The following is a 20,812-nucleotide window of genomic DNA, read 5'->3' as shown; positions in this document are numbered from 1 at the left end:
CTCTTATAATCTTCACCTTGATACAAGGAACACATAGTAATCTTGCGACCCATTCCATAATTATGCATCGCGTTTCTGCTTAATTTTCGTGAAAACAAAGCAGTTGAGCAAGCTTAAACTGGGGATGCCCAAAACTAGTGCTTTCTGACCCCGAACACCATACCGCCTGTACTGGAACCGGCTGGATTGCAATCGGTTTACATCCTCCTCCCGGAAGCAGGGTGTGGAAGTAAAACTACATTTCCCGGCGATCTCTGCGCAGTTAGACGCAAAGCAAGGAAAGGCGGGGAATGTGTGAATAGCCTTCTTATTGGTGCGCCATCCAGAGGGCCATGTAAACTTGTGGCCGATTGGACGGATTCGTGCACGCTCAGTGGCGCCGCGACGCTACCGGATTTAAGTTTTGTTTTTCGGTTGGGGGTCTCTGACTCGGAGGCTTAGTGTGGCGTGAGTATAGAGTTTTGGGTTTAGGGTGCAGGGGTTAGGGAATGGGGCCTTGGACTAAAAACAAACAAACAAAACCCCAATGAGGGAGAAGTCAGTGCGGGTACCGGAAGAAAGAATAGACAAAGTAGAAGGTTTTGGGGTATTGGAGGACCTGGGAGCCGTGGCGATGAGGGAGGCAGCAAACGGGATGAAATGTAAAAAGGAATATAGAATTTGATGGTCCTGGAAATGCGTTCCAGTATTCCCTCATCCCAAGATAGTCCAAGCCCTCAGTTCCCTTATTTGTAGAATTAAGGAATAATAAAAATACTTAGCAAAGTTGTTGTGGGGGTAAATAAAGTGAATGTCAAAGTGCTAATCAAGGTATGCTGTAAGGAGATGTAAGGCTGTATTAAAACAGCAACAACCCTAAACGAAGATATCACAGAGGTAGAGGAATAGAAGAAGCCACCTGAAACCCATTAACTTATCTATAAACAAAGGCATTGTTCTTTTGGGGGATACGGTGATGAATAAAGCCCGTTTATCTGCAGGGAACATACCTATCATGAGAGAAATGACAGCAACAAAGAACTCTGTTCTTTGTTAACGCCTGTTAACTTTTATTTTTTTTTTAAGATTTTATTTTATTTACTCATGAGAGACACAGACAGAGGGAGAAGCAGGCTCCATGCAGGGAGCCCGACCTGGGACTCTATCCAGGGACTTCAGGATCACGCCCTCGGCGGAAGGCAGGCGCCAAACCGCTGAGCCACCCGGGATGCCCCTGTTAACTTTTAGAGAATTACATTTGCGGTTCTTTTGCAGTTAGATCATTTTGGTAGATCAATTTGGATGGAAAGAACTCAGCAAAGAGATGAAGGAGGTAGTGTTGAGTTTTCAGGTACTGACTGGGTTCCACTAAGTAAAATTATGACAGTGGAGAGAGTTATGTTCTAGCTGAGGGGAAGCTCACCAACAAGGGCATGGAGGAAAGAAATTATCTGCATCCGGGGTTTATTTAGGAGAGTAGAGGGAAATTAGGAGAGGTAGGTTTGGACCTTAGAACTTCATGATGTCTAGGTTTAATTAGATTTAATGCATTAGGCTATCAGGAGCCACTGATGAATTTTATGACTTCTAAGAATATGGTCCAAGGGAGATAAGGGGTAGATAGAATAGTTAAGCCCTTGTAGTAGAGTGGGTAAGAAGATAGGGAAATCTTGAATTAACATGGTTATTTCCAAATAGGATACAGGATTTTCATATGATTGGATGAGGGTCAAGAGAAGGAGTATGGAATGATGAATTTAAAATTTTAAAGTCCAGGTTGCTTGGAAGATGCTGAAGTAGCTTTGAAGGGCTAAAAATTAGGTGACTTGAGTGGTTTTTTTTTTTTTATTTTTTTTTATTTATTTATGATAGTCACAGAGAGAGAGAGAGGCAGAGAAACAGGCAGAGGGAGAAGCAGGCTCCCTGCACCGGGAGCCCAATGTGGGATTCGATCCCGGGTCTCCAGGATCGTGCCCTGGGCCAAACAAAGGCAGGCGCCAAACCGCTGCGCCACCCAGGGATCCCTTGAGTGGTGTTTTTTAAATTTTTTTTTTAATTTTTTATTTATTTATGATAGTCACAGAGAGAGAGAGAGAGGCAGAGACACAGGCGGAGGGAGAAGCAGGCTCCATGCGCCGGGAGCCTGATGTGGGATTCGATCCCGGGTCTCCAGAATCGCGCCCTGGGCCAAAGGCAGGCGCCAAACCGCTGCGCCACCCAGGGATCCTTGAGTGGTGTTTTAAGTTAGACTTTTTTTGAGTTAGACATTTTAAGCTCCAATGGAACATGTAGGTTCCGTAATTGGAAATTCAAGCTAGGATATTGAAAGATGTCATTTATTTGTTCAGTAAGTAGTCATTACTCTGTGCCAGATAGTGTTTTAGATAATAGAGGTAATCGTAAAAGCAGTGGAAATAATAATGTTCCAATGGGTAGAGGAAGTAGAAAAAGTTGAAGACAACTTTTTGAACCAAGAGAGGAAAATTATCAGTAAAAATAATGGTAATCTTCATTTGAACACTTATGTGTCAGGAACTGTGCTCAGGTCTTTTATTCATTATTTCCTTTAACCCTTACACCTACTTATGATATATGCTATTCTCTCCATCTTTTAATAACTGCAGTATAGAGAGGTGAAATATCTTGCCTTTTCACACAGCTAATAAGGGACAGAGCTTTGACTCAAACCCAAGTCTGTTTTGATTTCAGAGCCCAAGCTCTGAACTACAATATTTTTTAAAGTGATCAACACTATCAAATTAAGCATACAAATCAAGGAGTGACTTGTTGGATGGAGGATGGGAAACCAAGAAAGTAGTTGAATTTATTCATTTGGTTGTCTGCTGACCAACTTCAGTTCAGATGTTGTAGGCATTGGTATAGTGGTGAGAATAGCTGCCTTCCAGATGTAGGAGAAGTCAGATTGTGAGACATTAAAAAACTAAATGAGATGTGAATGTAGACTACTTTTTGTAGATGTGCAGTAGTCATAGGAGGAGTGAGGACAGTCACTACGAGGAAGAAGAGAGGTTACAGGTTGTTCGAAAGGCTCTTTTAAAGTTCCAGAGTTATTGTTATTCTGCGGCACCTGGCTGGCTCAATTGATAGAGCATGCAACTTTTTATTTTAAAAGATTTATTCATTTATTTATTAGAGATAGCATGTACGCCAGTGGTGGAAGGGGCGGAGGGAGAGAGAATTTTTAAGCAGGCTGCCTACTAAGCATGGAGTCCAACACAGGGCTCAATTCCAGGACCCTGAGATCATGACCCGAGCTGAAACTGAGAGTTGGCTGCCCAACTGACTGAGCTAGCTAGCGTCCTGAGCATGCAGTTCTTGATCTTGGGGTCTTGAGTTTGAGCCCCACATTGGGCATAGAGGTTACTTAAGAAAACAAACAAAACGACTCAAAAACTTATTTTGAAACAAGTCCCAAGTTACTCTTAAATAGTTTTAGAGCAGTTTAGAACATTCATCTTTAAAATGTCACCTGTAGGGATCCCTGGGTGGCGCAGCGGTTTGGCGCCTGCCTTTGGCCCAGGGCGCGATCCTGGAGACCCGGGATCGAATCCCACATCGGGCTCCCGGTGCATGGAGCCTGCTTCTCCCTCTGCCTGTGTCTCTGCCTCTCTCTCTCTCTCTCTCTGTGACTATCATAAATAAATTTTTTAAAAAAATTAAAAAAAAATAAAATGTCACCTGTACTCATAAAATGAAATGTTACTTGGCCATATAAAGAAATGAAGAACTAATACATAGTATAACATGGATGAACCTTGAAAACATGCTAAGTGAAGGAAACCTGTCATAGCCAGCCATAAAAGACCACATACTATGAAATCTCATTTATATGGAAGTCCAAAATAGGAAGATCTATAGAAATAGAAAACAGATTGCTTAGGGCTTGGGGGGAGGTGGAGCACAGGGGTGATGCCAAAGGATATAGGATTTTTTGAAATGATGGAAATGTTCTATAGTTGTAATGGTTGCACATATCTGAATATACTAAAATCTTTGAATTGTATACTTTGAATGAGTTATATGGAATGTGGATTATATCTCAATAAAGCTGTTAAAAAATATTGCCTGTAATCTTACTATACCAACCCAATTTACTATTTTTATTTTCTAGGTTATTTTTCACAAGGGACAAATTTGCCCAATTTGAAGAAGTTTTGTGGAAGGAGGTGAGTTTGAAGGAGAATAATCTTTTTAAAGGAGCGTGAGAAAGAGATGGTATATTTGAAGGGTTGGTCAGCAGAAGAAAGCTAATGGAATGATAGAAGCAGAAACTGATTTTCTAGCTAAATTGGATAGACTGATCAGCCAAAGAAAAAGATATTGAGCAGACTTTCAGTTTCATATTGAGGATTTTTTTTAAATTTTTTATTTATTCATGATAGACATAGAGATTGAGAGAGACAGGCAGAGACACAGGCAGAGGGGGAGAAGCAGGCTCCATGCAGGGAGCCCGACGCGGGACTTGATCCCGGGACTCCAGGATCACGCCCCCGGCCAAAGGCAGGCGCTAAACCTCTGAGCCACCCAGGGATCCCCCATATTGAGGATTTTTTAAAAAATTGATTGAACATCTACTGAACCAGGCACTATTTGTAGTCACCGGGGATATATCAGTGAAAGCAATAGGTTAAAAAAATGCCTGCACTTAGTGCGGTTCCATGTTCCAGTGTGGGGAGTTAATAAATAAAATACATCAGAGGGTGATAAAAGCAGAGAAGGTGGGTAAGGGAATACCAGATGGTCAGGGAAGACTTCATTAAGAAGGTAACATTAGAACCCTCAAGGAGAGGGAGCAAGCCATACATAGATAAATGGGAAAAGAACATCATAAATAAAGTAGAAGTTTGAAATCTGAAGTAAAAGTTTGTCTGGTATGTTTAAGGAACAGCAGAGGCCAATGCTGGAGCAGTGAGCAGTGGGAGAGTCTTAGGTGGAGTCACAGAGGTCCTGGGGTAGCTGGATCATGTAGGACCTTGGAAGCCATTTTAAAGACATTGGCTCAGAGGCTTTTGAGCAGAGGATTTTTGTGTTTTGACTTAACATTTTATTATTTATTTTTTAAAGATTTTACTTATTTATGAGAGAGACGGGGGCGGGGGCAGAGACACAGACAGAGGGAGAAGCAGGCTCCATGCAGGGGGCTGGACATGGGACTCGATCCCAGGTCTCCAGAATCATGCCCTGGGCTGAAGGCAGTACTAAACCGCTGAGCCACCTGGGCTACCCTTAACTTAACATTTTAAATAATCCCTCTAGGGGTGCCTGGGTGGCTCATTAGGTTAAGCGTCTGCCTTCAACCCCACAGTGGGCTTCCTGCTCAGTGGGGAGCCTTCTTTTCCCTCTCCCCCCGCCCCCCCGCTCATGTTCTCTCTTGCTAGCTCTCTCTCAAATAAATAAATACAATCCTTAAATAAATAAATAAATAAATAATCACTCTAACTGCTGGTTGAAGGTAGACTGCAGGGCTTGGACTTGAGATTAGAAGCAAAAAGACCAGTTAAAGAGGCTATCCTAGTCTTCCAAGCAAGATATTATAGTGGGTTGGACTAGGGAAGTATTGGCATGAATAATTGTCAGATTCTAGGTATTTTGATGGTAGAGCCAATAGGCTTTGCTCACAGATTGAGTATAGCATGTAAGAAGAGTAAAGTTTCTCCAGCTAAGTTTTTTTGCTCATAAACTGGCAAGATTGAGGTAGTAATTACTGGAATGTAGAATTCTGAGAGAAGAACAGGTTTTCGTGGTAGGTATTTATCAGGAACTTGGTTTTGGACTTGTTAGGCTTGAGGGACCTATAAAATATCCAAGTGGAGATATGGAAAGGCAATGAGAGAGGTATGAGTGGAGTGGAGGGCAGGGTTAGCATTGGAAGTAGGACTTTGAAAACCATTAGAGTGTACGAGATGTTTAATTAAGACTGATACTTTATTTTTCTTTTTAAGATTTTTATTTATTAGGGAGAGAGGGAACAAGACTAGGGGGGTGGGGCAGAAAGAGAGGAAGAAGCAGACTCCCTGCTGATCAGGGAGCCTGCTGTGAGACTGGATCCCAGGATCGTGACCTGAGCTGAAAGCAGACCATCAACCACTGAGCCACCTAGGCGTCCCTAACTAAAACAGACACTTTATGCAGTCACCAAGGCTATAAGTATAGATAAAGAGGAGGAAGAACTAGCAGTGACTGAAAATTAATGATCAGTGAGGAAAAAAGAAGAGCAGGAACACGTGGTATCCTAGAAGCCAAATGATGAAAGGTTTCAACAGAGGCACTCTCGGATTCTGAGTGGGGGAAATGGTATATAGAATTAACAAGAATGTTTTTCTCTTTTCACTCTTGTTCACAAAATTCTCCAAAGGACTGAAGATTACAAACAAATTAAAACCAATTAAAAGAGCATGCTTTTAATAGTACCTTATCATGCTTAAACTCAGAATGGCTTGGCAGCATGCTTGATAAGCCAGCTTTCCCTAAAGCTAATAAAGTTTCCCTTCTGTCCCTCCCCCTCTCCTTCCTTGTTTCTCCCCTTCTTCTTTTCTTTCCCCCTTTCCACTTCTCCCTTTCTCACCTATTCCCTCCCTGACTGTGGGGTTATCTTCATGAAAATTTTTGTGATAAGATTATTCAAGTAGAGGAACCCAAGCTCTATGTTAGCAATTGGAATAGAAATTGTTAAGTGGACCTTATAAATTATAAAGTTTGTAAGTAATTTTTCCTTTCTCTAAGATGAAACAATAGGTAAAGTACACTAAATAAAGGTAAAATGTCCGTGGCTTTGTATTTAATTTAAATTTAGCATAATTGGCCCTCTACCTTAATTTTCATTTGCTGTCATTTACTTGTTAGAAACTTTTCTTCATCTTCCTCCAGTTTCAGCCAAAGGATTGTAAAATAGTTTTGCCTTGTTGCAGAGAACTTTCATGTTAAGGAGGCTTTTCTTCTGTGTGTGCATATTCATCCAAACATCAGATGCCATTAGGGTTTTATATAAAAATAGTAATGATGAATGCCTTATAAAAATTGAAAAGTCATAGATTTTCATGATTTGGAAGTACTGTAAAGACTCCTGCGTTTTAGAGCATCACTTTCTCACCAAAATGTACATCTGGTGATGGTGGAAAGAAAACTAGTCTGTGTATCCTGTCCTGTACTGTTTTTTGCCTGTTCCTGACCCCTCATTCTGAATTTTTGTGTATTTGACAGGTGTGAAAAGGACAGCATGAATTTTACCCCAGTGCGTACCCCTGTCTGCAGAAGGTAAGACATTTGCTTATATTCAAGTTGTTGAAGAATAACGACTTCTGTTGCTGTTAAGTACGAGTTAGCTTAGGAACTAGGAAGGTTTTATTTTATTTTATTATTTTTAAAGATTTTATTTATTCATGAAAGACACAGAAAGAGAGGCAGAGACATCGGCAGAGGGAGAAGCCGGCTCCCTGCAGGGATCCCAATGTGGGACTCGATCCCAGGACCCCGGGATCATAACTTGAGCCAAAGGCAGCTGCTTAACCATTGAGCAACCCAGGCATCCCACTAGAAAGTTTTTATTTATTTATTTTTTTTAGGAAGGTTTTAGAAGTATGTTTCCAAACCCTGGACTTGAACTATATTAGACCTCATTTTTCTATTCTTATTATGTGGAATTTAGATTTAAAACTAGTACATAAATCAAGACGGTGTGGTACTGGCACAAAAACAGACACATAAAAAAAAAGTAAAAAAAAAAAAAAAAACCAGACACATAGATCAATGGAACAGAATAGAGAATCTAGAAGTGGACCCTCAACTTTATGGTCAACTAATATGCGATAAAGGAGGAAAGACTATCCACTGGAAGAAAGACAGTCTCTTCAATAAATGGTGCTGGGAGAATTGGACATCCACATGCAGAAGAATGAAATTAGACCACTCTCTTTCACCATACACAAAGATAAACTCAAAATGGATGAAAGTTCTAAATGTGAGACAAGATTCCATCAAAATCCTAGAGGAGAACACAGGCAACACCCTTTTTGACTCGGCCACAGTAACTTCTTGCAAGATACATCCACGAAGGCAAAAGAAACAAAAGCAAAAATGAACTATTGGGACTTCATCAAGATAAGAAGCTTTTTTTTTTTTTTTTAAAGATTTTATTTATTCATTCATGAGTACACACAGAGAGAGAGGCAGAGACAGACAGAGGGAGAAGCAGGCTCCACGCAGGAAGCCCGATGTGGGACTTGATCCCGGGTCTCCAAGATCACGCCCTGGGCCAAAGGCAGGCACCAAACCGCTTAGCCACCCAGGGATCCCAAGATAAGAAGCTTTTGCACAGCAAAGGATACAGTCAACAAAACTAAAAGGCAACCTACAGAATGGGAGAAGATATTTGCAAATGACCTATCAGATAAAGGGCTAGTTTCCAAGATCTATAAAGGACTTATTAAACTCAACACCAAAGAAACAAACAATCTACTCATGAAATGGGCAAAAGACATGAACAGAAATCTCACAGAGGAAGACATAGACATGGCCAACACACACATGAGAAAATGCTCTGCATCACTTGCCATCAGGGAAATACAAATCAAAACCAAAATGAGATACCACCTCACACCAGTAAGAATGGGGAAAATTAACAAGGCAGGAAACAACAAATGTTGGAGAGGATGTGGAGAAAGGGGAACCCTCTTGCACTGTTGGTGGGAATGTGAACTGGTGCAGCCACTCTGGAAAACTGTGTGGAGGTTCCTCAAAGAGTTAAAAATAGACCTGCCCTACGACCCAGCAATTGCACTGTTGGGGATTTATCCCAAAGATACAGATGCAATGAAACGCCGGGACACCTGCACCCCAGTGTTTATAGCAGCAATGTCCACAATAGCCAAACTGTGGAAGGAGCCTCGGTGTCCATCGAAAGATGAATGGATAAAGAAGATGTGGTTTATGTATACAATGGCATATTACTCAGCCATTAGAAATGACAAATACAAAAAAAAAAAAGAAAGAAATGACAAATACCCACCATTTGCTTCAATGTGGATGGAACTGGAGGGTATTATGCTGAGTGAAGTAAGTCAATCGGAGAAGGACAAACATTATATGTTCTCATTCATTTGGGGAATATAAATAATAGTGAAAGGGAATAGAAGGGAAGGGAGAAGAAATGGGTAGGAAATATCAGAAAGGGAGACAGAACATAAAGACTCCTAACTCTGGGAAACGAACTAGGGGTGGTGGAAGGGGTGGAGGGCGGAGGGGGGTGAATGGGTGACGGGCACTGAGGGGGCCACTTGACGGGATGAGCACTGGGTGTTATTCTGTATGTTGGCAAATTGAACACCAATAAAAAATAAATTTATTATTAAAAAATAATAATAAAACTAGGACATATTAAATGTTAACACCTGAATCCAGGCAGTTTGAGTGGGCCTAGTATAGTGCCTGTGGATCCTGGATTAGAGGAAACAGCCAGTGTGCAAAGAGGGAACTTCTAATTCTACAACCAACTTCCACCACGATGGACACATCCTCATCACCACAACTCTCCCCTGCAAAATATCAGGAGTACTTCTTAGTTCATCTACTGATATATTTTCCACAGTTGTTATAAGGCAACTCCTTTTGAAGATGTGAAACATTAGGTAAATAAAAAAAAAAAAAAAAAAAGAAACATTAGGTAAAAAAGAGCATTTCTGTCATGAGCTTTTAGTGATGGAGAAAATACTAGGGTTTTTTCCTTCATGCTAGCTGAAAGTAAATTATACTATCTCTGCTATACACACTCATTTATTAAAGGTGCTGAGTGACCATCACCTTTGTTAACTACAGCTCTGAGCTTACAGTAGAAAGTTTCTCCACACTGCTGTCTATTTTGTTGTGTTGTAAATTGAAGGGAGTTTTGTTTACTGACTTGCATTGTTTTAGCTGAAGGCTCTTGTTTGCTAAAAGGGAAACAAACAGAGCTTCTTACCTACCTTTGATTAGCCTTTGATCTTGTCTAATCTTGGTCTGTGTAATTCAAATGCCTCTCTGATGCTAATGTGATTGCGTGGTAACTAGGCTATATTTTCTAATCCTGAATCTTATATTTGTCGTTTCTTTTCTCAGTTATTTTGCCACTTATAATACCTGTTCCTAAAAACAGTTTCATTTGTCAAGTTCAAATCTTAAATAAATGGGAATATTTTCTATATATGTATCTACATACATTTTTCCGTTTGATATTGTTAGGATGGTATCTCTAATCCATAGTTTCTAATGACTTTGAATAAGGTTCCATTTATATGAATATACCACAATTTATCCATTATCCTATTGAGTAGATGGCTGTTACTACAAGTAATGTTGCTATAAGCATTTTCACATGTCACCTTGTATGTATGTGAATGAGTTTCTCTAGGACAAGAGGAATGGCAATCTTACTAGATTCTGCCAATGTACTCTCTGTTGTGTCAAGTTAGACTCCACCAGCAGTTTATAGTGTTCTGCTGTGCGTCTTAATAGTATTAAATTTTATTACCTGGTCTCACTTGGGTAATATTTCATTTTTTTAATCTTTTTACTCTCTAACCTCTATTGAATCTAGGTTTAAGCCTTTAATATTTGGAAACCAGTTCATAAAATTATTCACTAACCTGGAACATTCAACTTTGAAGGTTTATGAGCACCTTAATTATATAGCGCTTCAAGAACATAAACTCCTTTTTTATTTGAGAAATTACGATGTTTCATCGGGGCACCTGGGTGGCTCAGCCGGTTAGGCGTCTGCCTTTTTTCAGGGTCCCAGGGTCCTGGGATCAAGTTCCATATTGGACTCCCTGCTCATCAGGGAATCTACTTCTCCCTCTCCCTCTCCTCCTGTTGTGCTCTCCCTCTCTCTGTCTGTCAAATTAATAAAATCCTTTAAAAAAATTATAATGCCTCATAAATGTTCGTGTAGTTTAATGAATATATCCTTTCTGATTTCACATAGGCCGACACCTGTCTCCAAACAGGATGTTACCTGTGGCTTTAGTGGTCCTACCAAGTGGAAGAGAATGTCATTCTTGGATTCAGTGGAGTCAACTCCTTTGCCTTCCACGGAAGATCGTCTGGCTGTCCTCTGCCCTTCTCAGGAGCTTCTGGAATATTACCAAAAGAAGATGGCTGAGTGTGAGGCAGAAAATGAAGACCTGTTGAAGAAACTGGAGCTCTATAAAGAAGCTTGTGAAGCACAGGTGAAAGGGATGATGCATTGTACCCTTTTAGGATTCTGATTGAGTCTGTTCATTCCTGAGAGAAGTGCCAGCTCGTATCATAAGCAGATATTTTATTTTAAAAATTCTTTTTTAATTCTATTTTATTAATTTTTTATTTTATTATTAATATTATTTTATTTCTTTCTACTGCAGCCTAGCTCCCTATCCACCCTTTGGGCCCTCACTGGATCATAATCTCCCCTCAACTACTGTACCCCTTAAATCTTAAACTCTTATGACTTGGTCTGTTTTATACTTCTGGTTCTTTCACCCCTTATACCTGACGTCTTTTAACTTCATTCTTACCTCTGTAGCTCAGATACACAGTTGTTATAAGATACTGATAGTTCAGTTTTTTAAGTGTTGCCTGCCAGCTTCTGATTTCATGTCCTTCCTTTCTAACCCAAACTGCATTGTGCTTCACTTCAGTAACTATACTGCCTCCATGACCCCTTGCTTACTCTTCTGCCCTACTTGTATAGCACACACCCTAGCTATAACTTCATCCAGTTCTCCACAGGATTTCTTAACCTTGGCATTACTGACATTTGGGGCTTGGTACTCCTTTATTGTGGAGACTGTGCACTGTACGATATTTAGTAGCATCCTTGGCCTCCACTCACTAGACACCAGTATCACACCTCTTCCCCATTCGTGACCATCAGAAATGCCTGCAGACGCTGCCCCAATTTCTTCTGGGAGCATAGGCAAAATCACCCCTAGTTAAGAACCATTGTTCTGAAACAGTCACATATCATTACTGAATAAAGTCATGGTAAACATGTCAATCTATATCCTTAGTCACCATACAGCAATTTTTCTCACTTGTGCACATCTGTGCCATACCTTCACCCTCCTCCAGCCTGCAAACCCTTCTTAGTCCTCTTGTCTCAGGCATCTTCTTCCTACTTCATAGAAGAAATGCCAGTTATCACTCATGCTCCCTTCCTGCCCATCCATACAAGTCACTGACATCTGTATCCATCGATCCATCATTCTTTCTTCCTGCTTCAGGGACAATCTCTATTTGTTCAAGCTGCATTGATTTAGCCTTCCCCCCATTCCCATCCCTTTCTCCTCCTCAGAAACCCTGTTTCATCATCTCTTCTGTGTTCTGTTTTTAACTTCTTGCCTCACACTTACCTCTTTGTCCTCAGTATATAAACATACTCAAGTCTTTCCCAACTTAAAAGAAGAAAACACCCTTCTGTGGTTGTGCTTTCCCCTCTTAACTTCTCTCTTACGTAGATGGCTTTTTTTCTCAACCACACTTGTAGAATAGTTTGACTTTACCACCCGCTCTGTGGCCTCTTGACTGTAGTTTGGTCTCTGTCCTCATTGCTCTACTGAAGCTGCATCTCCTGTGGTCTCTGGAACGTGCTTGTCAAAATGATCTCTTCTCTTTGTGGCCTTTGGACTGTTTGTCACTGTTGATCTTTCTGCAGACTTGTCCTTTGTGGATTTCCATCTCCTTTTCCTTTCTCAGTCAGTGTCTGTCTTACCTTTCTGACCATTCTTCTCAGTCTCCATCAACAGCACCCCTTCCTTAGTCTTAAATAGCAAAGTTCTAGACTCCAACTTATATGGTCTCATCGTGCCTTCTACTACTACTACATAGGAGATGATGACATCAAATAACTAACATGGACTCACTTTTCTCTTGATCTCCGTGTTAACCCATCCGTGTCTGAACAACTCTTCCCTTTCCTACCCTACCCACACATAATATGTCCCACTAAAGTATCCCCTCCCTCCTCTTCATCTCTTCAATTTTTCTTTATTCTGTGTCCAGTAGTAAATGGTATTGTTGCCTGCAATTCTCCCCAGCCCCTACTTCTAGCACTTGGTGAGTCCTCTTCATTCTGCTTCCTAAATGCCACTTAATCTGTTCCACAACTTAATCACTGTTCCCTCCACCCTGGTTCAAACCTTATTATGTCTCCCCAAACTATTACAGTGTCCTCCTTACCAGTATCCAGCCTTGGCCTCATACGTCCCCATTCTGCCTCTTAACTGTCAATGCCAGTGACACTGTAATACTTGGGGTTACCCAGATACTCAAGGCTCTGATGATTCTGTATTTCTCTCTCTTTCCCGAGAGTACCCACCCTCTACTTGTCTCTAGCAGTTTTCATCTTTCACATTCCAGTTTTTGGGTTGTGTTCTCTGACTTCCCAAAACCTGCAGAGGTTTTACTCCTGCCATACCTTCCCCTCTACCATTTTCCTATGCACACTCTTTCATGAAATAACTATTTCATTTTAATTGTTTGCAGGTCTTTCTCCCCACACAAAATTCTTCAACTCTATGGGCAGGAATCATTCCTTTTTATCTTTGTTTTTCCAAAATTTTGTAATCCTTATTACATAGAAAGCATTTAAAAAAGAAGTGTGAAAAAAAATAAAAATAAAAATAAATTAAAATAAAATAAAATAAAATAAAATAAAATAAAATAAAATAAAATAAAATAAAATAAAAAAAGTGTGGGGCAGCCCCCATGGCGCAGCGGTTTAGCGCCGCCTACAGCCTGGGGTGTGATCCTGGAGACCAGGGATTGAGTCCCACGTCGGGCTCCCTGCATGGAGCCTGCTTCTCCCTCTGCCTCTCTCTCTTTTCTCTCTGTGTCTCTATGAATAAATAAATACAAAAAGAAATAAATTCAAAAAGAAAATAAATAAAATTTAAAAAAATAAAAAAGAAGTGTGACTAGAAGAGGTAAATCATATGGTGTAATTTATAAAAAGAAAATACAAGAACTTTTATGTTATATGCAAACATCACACTCACTCTGTAGCTTTATTTTTTTTTTTCTCCTTGTAGCTTTAAACTCAAGTTTGTACACAACCTGTTGTTGTCATTTGAATTTTGTGTTGGTGAAGCCATTCGCTTTGTAATATTTCTGCATGAACTGATTCACCATATCTAATATAAGATCCTACTGTGAAGCGCAATATCTTTTCAACTACTTTTTCTTCCCCTGTCCCCACCTCCTCCAGCATAAACTAGAATGGGATTTGCAGCAGAGGGAAGAAGAGATTGCTGAATTGCAGAAAGCTCTAAGTGATATACAGGTCTGCCTCTTCCAGGAACGGGAACATGTTTTACGCCTCTACTCAGAAAATGACCGACTGAGAATCAGGTACCAAGTGGGAGAAGGGAAATATTGGTTATATTTCTAAATTAAACTAAACAAGATACATTTCTCTGTGGCCCTTCTTTTAGGTTGTGTTCCCCGGGAAGCAGACTCTGAGATGGTTGCAAGGATGGTTATTAGTAGGAAGACTCTTCAGGAATAACATCTATGAGCAGATTTGAACTGTGATTCCATGATAGCAGAGGTTTCAGCCAACCCCACAGGGAGCTCTGAGGCCAGGATAGCTATTCAGAAGCAAAACGGTTGACCATTTGTGCCCTACAATGATCACTCAGTGGATGTAGGCTGTCACCAGAGAGGGGATGTAATCTTGAGAGAGACAAGCCCCCTTCAGCCTAGGGCAATTCCTGGAGAAGGACTCAGCTCTTGGGTGGTGGGTGTCTTGGTCCTGAAGGTGGCATCTGAGCAGTATTCTACAGCATCCACTACTACATTTTTTTTGATTGTGGTAAAATATACTTAACATAAAATTTACCATCATGATCATTTTTAAGTGTATAGTGCAATGGCGTTAAGTGTATTTATGTTAATGCAGCCATACTACTATCCAGCTCTAGAACTTTTTCATCATCCCATATAGAAACTCTACCCATTAAACAATAACTCCCCATTCTCCACCCGGCCAGCCCTTAATAACCACTGTTCTACTTTTCTATGTATTTGACTTCGTAGAAGTAGAATCATATAGTATTTGTCCCTTTGTGTCTGGCTTATTTCACTTAGCATAATTTTTTCAAGGTTCACCCATGTGCTAGAATGTATCAAAATTTTGTTCCTTTTTAAGGCCAGAAAATATCCCATTGTATGTACCTACCACATTCTTTTATCCATTCATCAATTGATGGACCTTTGAGTTGTTTCTACATTCTAGTTTTTGTGAATAACACTGCTATGAGCATTGGTGTACAAATACCTGTTCAAGTCTCTGCATTCAGTTCTTTTTTTTTTTTTCCTCTGCATTCAGTTCTTTTGTTTATATACCCAGAAGTGGAATGCTGAATCAAATACTAAATCTGTGTTTAATATTTTTGAGGAATTACCTTGCTGTTTTTGATAGTGACTGCACCATTTTACATTCCCACCAGAAGTACACAAGAGTTTCAGTTTATTATCCATACCAACATTTGTTTTGTCTTTTTATTTTATTTATTATTATTATTTTTTAAAGACTATTTATTTATTCATGAGAAAACAGAGAGAGAGAGGCAGAGACACAGGCAGAGGGAGAAGTAGGCTCCATGCAGGGAGCCCGATGTGGGACTGGATCCTGGGACCCTGATATCATGCCCTGTGCCAAAGGCAGATGCTCAACTGCTGAGCCACCCAGGCACCCTGTTTTCTTTTTAATAACAACTATCCTAATGGGTGTGAAATAGTATCTCATTGTTTTGATTTGCCTTCCCTACTGATAAGTGATATTGAGCATTTTCTCATATGCTTATTAGCTTTTGTGTGTCTTCTCTAGAGAAATGTCTAAGCTCTTTGCTCATGTTTGAATTGGGTTCTTTGATTTTTACTGTTGCGTAGCTTTAAGAGGTCTTCTGGATTTAATCCCATATTAGGTAAGTGGTTTGTAATGTTTTCTTCCATTCAGAGTATTGCCATTTTACACTGTTGATAATCCTTTTGATGCACAAGTTTTTTATTTTCTTAAGGTTCAATTAATATATTTTTCTTTTTGTTGTTTCTGCTTTTGGTGTCATATTCAAAAAATCCTTGCCAAATCCAATATCACTATAGTTTTTTTTTTTTTTTTTTTTTTAAGAGAGCACTGGTGAGTGGATGGGGAGGTGGTGCAGAGAGATGGAGAGAGGGAATTTTTAGTAGTCTCCACACCCAATACAGAGCCCAACACAGGGCTCCATCCTACAACCCAGAGATCATGACCTGAGCTGAAATTAAGAGTCAGATGCTCAAACGATGAACCATCCAGGTGTTTTCTTCTAAAAGTTTTATAGTTTTAGATTTTATAGGTAGGTCTTTGATCCATTTTAAGATAACTTTTGTATATTGTGTTAGTTGTTTTGTATATTGTCCATCTTCATTCTTTTGCATGTTGGATATCCCAGCACAATTTGTTGAAAAGACTTTTTTCTCCATTGAAAGTTGAAAGTCATTTGACCATACAAGTGGGACTTATTTCTGGGCTGTGTATTCAATTCTACCAGTCTATAGGTCTGTCATTATGTCAGTACCACACCGTTTAGATTACAGTTAACTTTGTAGTAAGTTTTGAAATTAAGATGTGTGGGTCTTCTGGGGCACCTGGCTAGCTCAATCGATTAAGTGTCTGCCTTCAGCTCAGGTCATGATCCCAGGATCCTGGGATCGAGCCTTGTATCAGGCTCCTTGCTCAGCAGGGACCCTGCTTCTCACTCAGCCTCTGCCTGCCACTCCTCCTGCTTTGTGTCAAACAAATAAAATCTTTAAAAAAAAAAAAGAAAGTGAGAGATGTGTGGATCTTCCAATTGTGTTCTTTTTCAAGATCATCTTCTTTGGTTAATTCCTAAGTATTTTATTATTTTTGTTGCTATTGTAAAGCAAATTATTGTCTTAATTTCCTTTTCAGATTGTTCATCAGTAATGTATACAAATGCAACTGATTTTTGCTTGAAGAATTTTGTATTTTGCTACTTTGCTGAATTCTCTTATATCAGTGGGTTTTTTTAAAAGATTTTATTTATTTATTTATGAGAGACACAGAGAGAGGCAGAGATATAGGCAGAGGGAGAAGCAGGCTCCCTGTGGGGAGTCTGATGTGGGACTCGATCCCAGGAGTCTGGAATCATGACCTGAGCCGAAAGCAGAACTCAACCACTGAGCCACCTAGCATCCCTCTTATATCAGTTCTAATAGAATTTCTTTGGTTTGTTTGGTTTGGCTTTTGTTCTTTTTGTGGAACCCTTAGGTTTTCTACATACAAGGTCACATCATCTGTAAACAAAGATAATTTTACTTCTCTTTCCCTTTGGATGTCTTTTCCTTTTTTCTTGCCTGCTGACTCTGGTTATTTCCTTTTCTCCAGTGTATAATTACTTAAATAAATGGCCATATGCCTTTTGGGGAAAGACTAGGGGACTCATTATCATGTATACTTGTTGTGGTGTCACCTAGTCTTACCTCCTGGGGATCCAGCTTCTCTGTCAGGTAATGGTCTTAAAACTGGCTGAGATGCAGAAAATGGGTCAGAGATTGTAGTTTTGTATAGGGAGCTGCCCTCAGCCTCCCTCCATTTTTTATTTATTTTACTTCATTCATTCATTCATTCATTCATTCATTCATTTTAAGTAGGCTCCACATCTGGCGTGGAGTCCAGTGTAGGGCTTGAACTCACAACTCTGAGATCACGACCTGGGCTGAGATCAACAGTTGGATGCTTAACCAACTGAGCCACTCAGGCACCTCATTTTTTATTTATTTTAATTGTTTAAACTATACCCTGTTAACCACTCATCTGTCTTGTTCCTAAGAACAAACACTATGTTCTTTTTTTTCTTTTTAAGATTTTATTTATTTATTTAGAGAGCATGAGTAAGGGGTGAGACAGAGGGAGAAAGAGGAGGGACTCTCCAGCTGACTCTGTGCTGAGCACAGAGCCCAGTGTGGGGCTGGATCCATGGCCGTGAGATAATGACCTGAACCTAAATCAAGAATTGGATGTTCAACTGGCTAAGTCATCCAGGTGCTCCAAGAACATTATGTTCTATAAACTGTCTCCATATCACAGCCTCTGAAATCTCATTTTAGAGTTTGCTTCCTTGGTCCATTTCTGATACCAACTATCTTAGGTTGGTTTCCCTGGAAAACAGACTCTGCAATGGAGATTTGCTTGCAGGAAATTTATTGGAGAGTGCTCTTAGGAATAACCACCCATGAAGGAATAAGGGAAGTCTGATTGGGCAGAAGTTGAACTATAGTATAATTAATAACAAAAGACCTCAGCCATTGCCACAGGGAGCCCTGAAACTGGGATGTCCTTTCAGAGATATCCTGAATTGAAGCAAGGGAATTGGACTTTTCTACTCTCTCATTAGCCAGGCACTGGGTGCAGCCTGTCCATTGGGTATATAGTCAGTTAAGGCAGTCCCTCTTGACTGAGGACAATTCTGGAGAGAGATTCAGCTGTGAGCCATCAGCTTGCAACATTACTGGCAATTGAAGGAATGAACCCATCAGTGCTAAAAAGGAGAATCTGAGCAGTGTACCCCAGCATCCACTATAATTCTCTTTTAGAACGAACTAAGAAATTATTTTCTGGTCCCTTCTCTCTGAATTCCTGAATATAAATACATGATGTGTCAGAAATTAGAGCTAAGGTCTAAGTAAATCCTAATCAATTTTAATTTGGTGTTGCTATTGTCTTAAAAATAAATCAGAAAGGAGGTCCTTTAAACAGAAAAAAATTACTTCCTCTAAATACAATGTGTGCTTTCTATGAGAATTGCAGGGAGCTAGAAGACAAGAAAAAGATACAGAATCTCTTGGCTCTTGTGGGCACAACAGACACTGGAGAAGTGACCTATTTTTATAAGGAACCTCCAAACAAAGTAAGTAATCTTTGGTATAGCATGGTAAGCCTGACTTTATTTATAAGACACAGGCTGGGGTCCATAATAAGAGCAATTTTAGTACTTGCTAAAGAAGATAGAAGGAGAATTAGCTGTCATAGTCTCTTAAGTCTTCAAAGCATTTTTGCATTTTCTATAATTATGAAGAGCTTTGTGCTTCTCCCCTCCCCCCCCAAATAAACCTTGGAAAGTGGCATCATTTACCCCATTTCACTGTTTGGAAACCTTACAGCATAAAGGAGTAGATGTTTTGGGTGAGATTAGAGAAGAAAGCAGGATCATACTTAGTATGGGAGCAAGTTGCAATACTCAGGTTTCTTTTCTTTTTTTTTTTTTTTTAATTTTTATTTTATTTTATTTTTTTTCTCAGGTTTCTTTTTTAATCTTAGTTTATGCTGATGACAAAAGTAATATATGGCATTTATTAAGAACAGCTCTCAGAAATCTCATGTAAAAGTGGAAGTATCTTTTATTCCAGAGATAAAACTCTTTTTCCATTCATATAGAGATATTTATGTATATATAGTTTTTCCATTTTTACACTTCAATAAACTGTCTCAGTGACCTCTTTTATACATATCTACATATGCATGCTTTTGTGTTTCCGTTATTTTCCTAAGGGCCCTTGTCCAATATTCCCCCCTTTGTTTTAGCAGATATTACTAAATAACTCTGAAATTTAATTTTTTTTTTAAATTTTTACCTTTTTATGACAGTCACACAGAGAGAGAGAGAGAGAGGCACAGACACAGGCAGAGGGAGAAGCAGGCTCCATGCTCCGGGAGCCCGACGTGGGACTCGATCCTGGGTCTCCAGGATCGCGCCCTGGGCCAAAGGCAGGCGCCAAACCGCTGCGCCACCCAGGGATTCCCTGAAATTTAATTTTTTTTTTTTTTTTAAATTATGATAGTCACACACAGAGAGAGAGAGAGAGAGAGAGAGAGGCAGAGACATAGGCAGAGGGAGAAGCAGGCTCCATGCACCGGGAGCCCGACGTGGGATTCAATCCCGGGTCTCCAGGATCGCGCCCTGGGCCAAAGGCAGGCACCAAACCGCTGCGCCACCCAGGGATCCCCTGAAATTTAATTTTTTAGTTTATATTACCAGCACTGAGTTTTATCCAGTTTGTTACTTAATCCACTTTGGTATCTAACATGCATGACATCCATATAGGATTATGGCAATTTTGACCAATTTGATTTATAAATAGTATTTTGATCTACAGAAGTAAAGCTAAAAAAGTGAAATATGACATTTATAGGAAAACTAATTCTATACTTTTTGGGTTTTTTTGCTTCTTTAGGTCAGCATTCTCTCAAAGACTAACCAGGCTGTGGGTATATGTGAACAGAATGAATTTTCCTCAGCTTTCAGAACAGGTATCAGTCATACTGTTATAAATTCTCATTGACATAGAATTCAAAAACACAGTATATATTATTAGATTTTTTTTCCTACTATGTAGTGATAATGAATGTTCATAATGATGCCTCTGGTGATTTAAGATCTCACTGAGCTTTTTTCCTTTAACCTTCCTATGATATTTTACTAAAGGAGGAAAAAATATGTAATGAACATGTTTACAGGTGATAAGTCATAAAACAGATTTGGACAACTTCTGGGAATCACAGAATGTTAATTAGCTTCTAATCCTCCATCTCTCCCCTTTTCTCTCTTTTTCTTTAACAGAAATTCCAATTTTATTTCTCTCTGCCATTTTTTAGAAAATTGACATTTGATTGTAATTAACATATAGCATATTTAAGTATACAATCTAAGGATTTAATATTTGTATGTGTTATGAAATGATCACAATAAACCTAGATGACATTCATCACCACACATGGTAACAGATTTGCTCTTCTTGTGAT

The 20,812-nt window shown here is 39.6% G+C and overlaps 1 protein-coding gene across 1 annotated transcript in view; it reads left to right on the top strand.

Annotated features, from left to right (window-relative positions):
* Nucleotides 1-375: 375 nt before the first annotated feature.
* The window catches only part of CCDC77 (coiled-coil domain containing 77), a 32,058-nt gene continuing 11,621 nt past the window's right edge, over nucleotides 376-20,812 (top strand). Inside the window, exons 1-7 of the mRNA XM_041735360.1 lie at nucleotides 376-447; nucleotides 4,112-4,166; nucleotides 7,201-7,254; nucleotides 10,955-11,198; nucleotides 14,216-14,358; nucleotides 18,821-18,920; nucleotides 20,245-20,320. Of these exons, the coding sequence (XP_041591294.1) occupies nucleotides 7,217-7,254; nucleotides 10,955-11,198; nucleotides 14,216-14,358; nucleotides 18,821-18,920; nucleotides 20,245-20,320 (601 nt within the window). The 5' untranslated portion in view covers nucleotides 376-447; nucleotides 4,112-4,166; nucleotides 7,201-7,216. The remainder of the gene's footprint in view (nucleotides 448-4,111; nucleotides 4,167-7,200; nucleotides 7,255-10,954; nucleotides 11,199-14,215; nucleotides 14,359-18,820; nucleotides 18,921-20,244; nucleotides 20,321-20,812) is intronic.

This window comes from Vulpes lagopus, chromosome 21, assembly GCF_018345385.1.
Source record: "Vulpes lagopus strain Blue_001 chromosome 21, ASM1834538v1, whole genome shotgun sequence".
Taxonomy (NCBI): domain Eukaryota; kingdom Metazoa; phylum Chordata; class Mammalia; order Carnivora; family Canidae; genus Vulpes; species Vulpes lagopus.
This window is presented reverse-complemented; position numbering and strand designations above follow the sequence as displayed.